The sequence below is a fragment of the Mangifera indica genome, chromosome 1, assembly GCF_011075055.1.
Source record: "Mangifera indica cultivar Alphonso chromosome 1, CATAS_Mindica_2.1, whole genome shotgun sequence".
NCBI classification, from domain to species: domain Eukaryota; kingdom Viridiplantae; phylum Streptophyta; class Magnoliopsida; order Sapindales; family Anacardiaceae; genus Mangifera; species Mangifera indica.
The window spans coordinates 3,580,417-3,587,785 of record NC_058137.1 but is presented as its reverse complement, the minus strand read 5'-3'; the positions used below and the strand labels follow the sequence as shown (position 1 = coordinate 3,587,785).

General features: G+C 33.0%; 1 protein-coding gene across 1 annotated transcript; it reads right to left on the bottom strand.

Annotated features, from left to right (window-relative positions):
* Nucleotides 1-1,069: 1,069 nt before the first annotated feature.
* LOC123208595 (protein NUCLEAR FUSION DEFECTIVE 4-like) lies at nt 1,070-3,132 on the bottom strand. Its single transcript, XM_044626133.1, has one exon. It carries the CDS (start codon nt 3,057-3,059, stop codon nt 1,191-1,193), a length of 1,869 nt encoding a protein of 622 aa, XP_044482068.1. The 5' UTR covers nt 3,060-3,132; the 3' UTR covers nt 1,070-1,190.
* Nucleotides 3,133-7,369: the final 4,237 nt, after the last annotated feature.

Genomic DNA, 7,369 nt, shown 5'->3' with positions numbered 1-7,369 from the left:
ACGTAGGCTTTGATTCTTCTAAACCCCAAGAAGATACGTAGGAAGCTTAATTGAAAAATTAAGTCCAAGCCTTTCTTTTAAATTTCAATTATTGTAATTAATAATTTAAAAATTAAATCAAGATCATGTATTAGAATTGATGGTTCAATATCGGTTTCGAATCGAAACCGTCGGTTCCGAACCGAAACCGTCGGTTCCGAACCGGGGCCATGAACCGGAACCGGCGGTTCCGAACCGTGGACGAACCGTCCTGTTACGGTTTCGGTTCAGGGTCCTTATATTTTCGAACCGTGAACCGGCGGTTCCGAACCGAAACCGGCGGTTCATGAACCGTGGCCAGGTCTAGTTATATTTGTAATGTTTTTTTTTTTTTTAATCCTTAGTAGGGCTCTCATAATTATAATTTTTATTTACGATCACGATCTTCTTTAAAAATATTTTCTAAAAAAATACAATTTCATATGAAAATAAATAAATAAGTCTTAATATTTTAATAATCTACAATTAGATGAGTTTTTCATTATAGCAATGGTCGAACATGATAAAGAAAACCTTCTTTTATCACAACATTTATGTTGTAGAATTTGTTACCAAAATTTGAGAACCATTTCTCCTGCAACTTGGGAGTTTGTTGTAGTCCATCTCTTTTGTGTAAAAGAGCAACATCTCGAAAAAACTTATCTCTCAGGTTCTACAATCTCATGTTAAGACCTTCAACTTATAAATAAAACTTTTTGTCAACTAGACATTCACCTTTCGCCTGAGGCTTTTTTCTACTTATCTCAAGTATTCAAGTCTTTATCCTTCCCAAGATTTCTAGACTATATCAACCTTAGGGTTTTCAAGTTCTTACAAAGGCATTTTAGACTATAATAATTGTTACGATAACACATGTTTGAACACATACTTTCAAGCTTAATATCTCTCTTATTTATCACTCAAATTATTCTTTTAACGAATTGAAGATAGTTGTTAATTAGTTTGATATTTTCTATGTTTTAAACAAAATTAAAAAAAAGTATATATCCATTGCATAATGATTTATTTTCTTCTACAAATAACAAGAAAAAAAGGCAAAAAGAAATAAAAATAGCATAATTTATAATACAAGGGAGACCCTGGTAATTAAGGTCAGAGTCAAAAGTTAGTTAATTATGCATAATCTAGCCATCAGTTAATTTGAACTGATTCTAGTCATGGCCGGTGGTCATCGCGGTGGCCTCAGTGGTGGCTTTGGTGGTTTTTGATTCATCAACATCTTTCAATGGTATAACACCATTTCCATTGGTGGCCATATCAGTCTCGGCAGCTTTGGCTTGCTCTCTAAACTTCTTGTAGATATCGCCCTGATAAAATTTCTTGGTTCTCAGCACCAAAATGGCCGAAACAAGGCACCCAAACAAGGTGGCCGCAGTGATTATAATGAAAGCCATTTTGTAACACTCCACTCCTGTACAAGCCAAATCTTGTCCATCCTGTCTTGTTATACCCAAGGCCGCCATTTGCTTCGAGGCTTCTTTATCATACAAATGACCGGCTACCTTGACATTAAGAATATATGAACCAACCGGGCTGGCTACGGCTCCGAAATTGTACAATGTTGAGTAGTACTTGAGGCCGAAAATTTCTGATATTATAGCAAACATCAATGGCCATTGTGCTCCGAAGCTGAACCCGATTATGACAGAGGCAACATAGAGTGAATTTGGAACACCAAAGGCGATTAAAAGATGGCCGATGCAGGAGAAGAGAAGCACAAATGTGAGCAATAATGGACGAGGGATCTTGTATTTGGTTAACAAGATTTCAGAGGCGAAACCGGCTACAACTCGTCCGAGATAATTCCATATGCTTACTAATGAAACAAATGTGGTGGTGCTACGAACTGGATAGCCTAATGAAGCGCCAATTTGGCCCAAATTATCGATGGCCGTTAAGGTCCCGCCCACTCCACAGGTTGTAGCAACGAAAAGAATCAGCATGTCAATGCTGAAAAGTGCCTGCAAAATGGTGTAGTCTTCGCCTCTGTTTGGTGGCTTGAAGATGTTCTCCGTGCAAGAAACTGACTTTTCCTCTGAACTTGCCGGAACATCGGCGGATTGGGGAAGAGACTCCGCGGTGGATGGTGCTTGTACTGGTGGTAATTCAACAGCAGGTGGTGGATTTGGTGGATTTTCAGTCACTACTTTCAGCTGAGAAAGATTATGCAGGGCTTGTAATTTGCTTTTCCAGAGAGCAAATTCTTCCGGGACAACAATCACTAAAGGAAGGAAGAGTAATAAAACAACAAATGAGGCAGCAACGGCATACTCAAGCCTGGTGAAATTGAATTTGTTTTGAAATATGATTATAACCATGAGAAACCCAGCAAGAGCAAGAGAAATATAGAGCATCTTGTAGAAAATTTTCAGCTCGTTCGCCTGGCGAACGATCTTCATGATCCGAATTGTTCGAAGAAAAACGAAGGAAACAGCAGCAGGAAGCCACGCAATGAGCAAAATAAGAGCCTTTGAATTGTCTCCATAGAGAGCATGGTATAACTGAGTCAGAATGGCACCACTGAGACCAACAAAACCTTTCAAAAGGCCCAAAAGACTGCCTCGGCTTTCTGGGAAATTTTTCACACAAGTAACTAAAGCTCCAGTGTTGGCAAAAGATTGAGAATTTGCACCGATGCATATGTAAAGACACATCTGCCACAGTTTTGGCTTCGCAATGCGGCCGGTGACGGCGAGCCATATCATGAAATACCCGAAGAAATTCATGACAGCCCCGATGGATAGAACCACCCATGGTGGCGTTACTTCATTGATAAGCCCTGACAGGACTCCAACATTGCCACCCAAGTCTTTAAAGAAGCTCAACAAATTGAGCGTAGTTTGATCATAGCCTAAAGATGTTTTGACATCACCAGAGTAAAGACTAAACATGTAAGTAGCACCGGCGACAGCCATGATTAGAAGAGAGGCAAACACCATGAACCATCGGCCAGTGATTAAACGGAAGGCGAAACTTCTCATATCTCTGAATCCGCCGCCACCTACTTCAGTTGCCACCATTGTTGTATTGTGTTGTTATGCAAAAGTTTGAGGATAAATGTTATTTTGTTCGTGGGTGGTGATGATTAGGGAGAAGAGCCGAGCTTGTATATATAGTTGAATTTGGAAGTGTAGTTGGATATGGGAAAGGGGAAAAGGACTATTTTTTACCCAAATTTTAGCCGAATCCCAAACTCACACTCATGAGAAATGAAAAATATAAACTCTCATCTATAATCAAATTTTTATTATTTTTTTGTTAAAAAATGAGTAAAATAGTTATTTTACTATTTATATTAAAAAAATTATAAAATTTATTACTTCCCCTAAGGTTTGAGAAACTAATATTTCATCTTTACTTAAAGTTTTTAAATTTTAAAAAATAATATTTTTACCCCCAAACCTAGGGTTTTCATATTTTTTCAAACTCAGTCACCCCTCATAATTTTCAAAAATAGTAGTTTCACCATCACTTTTCAAATTTATCTTCCAACGTTGTCTTCGGCTTCCTCCTTCTCCTAGTGCAACAGCAGTGGTGTGATGAAGAGACGGAGATCTCTTCGTCGCACCATCCAGATGTTGAAGGACGATACTTCGTCGTCCTTTGTCTGTTCTTTCAGATCTAAACGACATTTTATCGTCCAGATTTGAACGATAAAGAGTCATTTTTTGTCGTCCTTTGTAGTCTGAGATGGGAGATCGATGGAAAACGTCGGCCATTGATGGTGGCCAGAGAAAGAAACAAACTTTAGGGGTGAAATTTAAATTTTTCAAATTTTGAGGATGAGTTAAAGTGTTAATTTTTAAAACCTTGAGGGGGGAAATGATAAAATTTAAAGTTTTAAAATTTATAGGTAAAACGATGATTTTATCTTTGTTTCTAACTAAAAATTTGAATGACAATTTAGCTATAGGTGAGAGTTTAAGTTTTTTATCTCTTGTACCTATGAGTTTGAAATTAAACTAAAATTTTGGTAGGATATAGTCCTTTTCCCATTAAAAAAATAAGAGTTTCAATTGACTGGAGTGGTTCTTGGAAGGGGCGGTGAGGTACCTACTTCCCAATTGGTGATTTAAAAAATTGAAATGGGACATTATGACACATAACATTATCTGTATACCGAGTAGGAGGAAAGTTTTTGTAAATAGTTAAAATAAATACTAATTATATTAGAAAAGGTATTATTCCCCTGTTAATTTTGAATAAGTCAATAATTTAGTAGTGGGGTGGGGCAACAGAACAGCCTTATTAGGCCGAAATTATCATTTAATAAAAATTGATTAAAATAAATAGTATATAAATATATAGATTAGACTTTAATATAAATTAATTGATTGTATATAATATACATTATAATCTCTATATTTATAAGCGTAATATATAATCTCAAATAGTATCAAAGTATAAGTCAAATAACAGGTCTAATACTCTAAGTATTTCAAAATAACAATAACAACACACTTAGTTGAGAATTGATTGAACTAAATGGTGGGTTTAACAGTTTATGATAGTTGTACTTGTGTAAAGATATTAGAAACTCAAATAAAAAGAAAGAGAGTCTCACATCTAATAAAATTGAGTAAAATAAGTGGTATATAAGTGTGTGTGGATTAGACATTAATACAAGTCTATTTGGTTTTGTATAATATAGATTTCGATCTTCACACTTATAAGTCAATATATATTCCGACACTTGCAATTTTTACTTATTTCAATCTATCTAAGTTGCTATTGTAAATAGGCTAAGAAAAGCTTATTGTAAAGCAATAATATTGTGTATTTGTATGTATTTGTGTATGAAACAGTAGATACATGTAATGTTAAGTCAAATGTTCAATATTAATATATCGTCAAAGAAGATTTGAACTTATATTTTCTTGTACATACAATTTTTTCTTTTTTCGTTCAAATTACCTTTAAGAGTCTTTGCCGGTGATAAATTTTATTTAATCCATTTTTGTATTCAAAACCTTTTTCAGCAAATTAATACTAGAAACTTCTTTTTTCTATCAAATTTTAATTAAAAAAATCATATTATTATAAGCATTAGGAGAATAAATTATATCATATTCAGTTAGACCGTAAATATAAAATTAATTAGACATAAATGTACTATACTATTTTTATAATTCTACTACATATGAGAAGATCTTGCAGTTGAGATTTGATGCTCTTGTTTGGTAAGATGTAGAGATAAATTAATTAAGTTGAGTTCCCGTGGATTATTCAATTCAAATTTTGCCCAATCTTAACTTTGCTGCATGATTCTTACCGTGTATATAACCGGTCCGGTCGCTTTTCTTGCAGAAAATCTAAGGATCTTTTCTCTATAAGTGTCTGTTAATTTCATCACATGCATCTTTACTTTTATTATTTTTAATTATTATCAGGATTCCCAACGTGATCTCATTCATGCTCCATGTTCTTACGTGCTTCTGTGACATGTTCATATTCTGCTTCTCCTCCTTGGAATCTAATTACAGGCAAGATAGAAAATTAATTGCAGGCATATATTCTCATTTAACATACAAGATTGTGTGGAGAATATGAATTAATATCTCCTTTAAAATGTAAATGAAAAATTAGAATAGAACAAATATGAAAACGTAGTACTCCTAACAAAATATTGAGTATAGATATTTTTGTATGCACGTAATGGTATTTGAATCATATATCGTATTATTTATCAAAAATTTAATTTTTTATATCGCATTATATAATACAATTTTTTATTAATAATAATAATAAAATAACAAAAATTTCATATTTTTACATATTTATCTTGAAAAGTATCATAACATTAATTGAAATTCTAAAATTTATCCGATATACCTTCATCATATCATTATTTCTCTTATAAAATATATTAATTTATATCGATAATATATATTATATTATATAATATATAATATATTTATCATATTAATAATTTTTAATATATTTTATAATATATATTATTTTTATATATATCATATCATATTATAAAATATATATTTTATACTCCACTGAGGATTTTGAGATGTTGTTTCGGATTTTCACAGAGAAAATGGCATTTCTTCTTCCAGCCGCTTATGTGAGCTCAAGCGTCATCTTCCTTCTAGAGAAAGTCAATTCCAGGAAAATGACAACACCACAACAACAATATATATTATGATCAGCTGCTACAGTGATGTTTTTAGTACATGAATTGCATGATTAACCTGCAAGAATCATTGCATTCATTGTATATTTATAAATATAGTTCATGGTTGGTCAAATAAATTATAATTCGAAGGATCATAACTTTACAAAAGGAAGAGAACTTATCAATAATATCAAACGTACGAGACTAGCTTCACTGTTAAAGAGTTGACGAATGACAAAGAGAAAATGCCAAAATGAAAGCGTGGCCTAATTTGCTTGGAAGATGCAAATATTTGTGGAGGAGTCAGAGTGTCACATGGGTTTTTTTCACCGTTTACTTTCCATCACTCTCGTCGACTGGTTGAGTATAAAGCTGAATTTTAGAAGCAAATTCAGACATGTGATTCAGAGTCAAAGCTGTCTACTAGAATTTTGATCGCAAGGAATATAATACCAAAACACAACTACTACTACAAAGACGTGCGAATGTAGTAATAATGTAGGCCCAAATCACAATTATGAGGCCGACATCGTTTTATAAACTATAATTTATAGAGGTTTAGTTGATGACATTCCAACCCATTAAGTTTTAAAAAACTAATTTCTTATTTATTTGTTAAAATCTTAGTTTTAATAATGAAAAGGTATTTATATCTATTTTATCCAAATATCACAGTGCATAGTATAAATATCATTTTTTACAGGCCAAAGGTCTATTTTTCACCTAAGTTTAAATGTGTTTTTAAAGTCACACTTGTAAAGTTTAAAAAACTAAAAATCTCACTCATCAGTTTAAAATTTCAATTAAGGTTAAGAGTAAAATTATTATTTAACAAAAAAAATTAAAAACACTAAAGTTTTATTCCTTTATCCTTGTCAATTTGAAAATTCATATTTTTCCAATACAAAGTTTGAAAAATCAACATTTCCCCCCTAGGGTTTGCAAATCGTTGCCAGAGACAACAAAGTTCGCCTTTTCCGACTGTGTTGACTCTCTCTCCCGATTTATCTCTCTCTGTTGATCAAATATTAAGTATTGAAGAACTCGATTTCCTCCAATAAAGATGAAATTGTCTTCAACAGAGTGTTTTCATCCCAGACAAAAACGATTTTATTTTTATCTGAGACAAAGATGATCATCGAAGGTCTCAGATAGACACATCGTCTTTATTTGAGACCTCTGATGGTTATTTTCTTTAGAGATAAA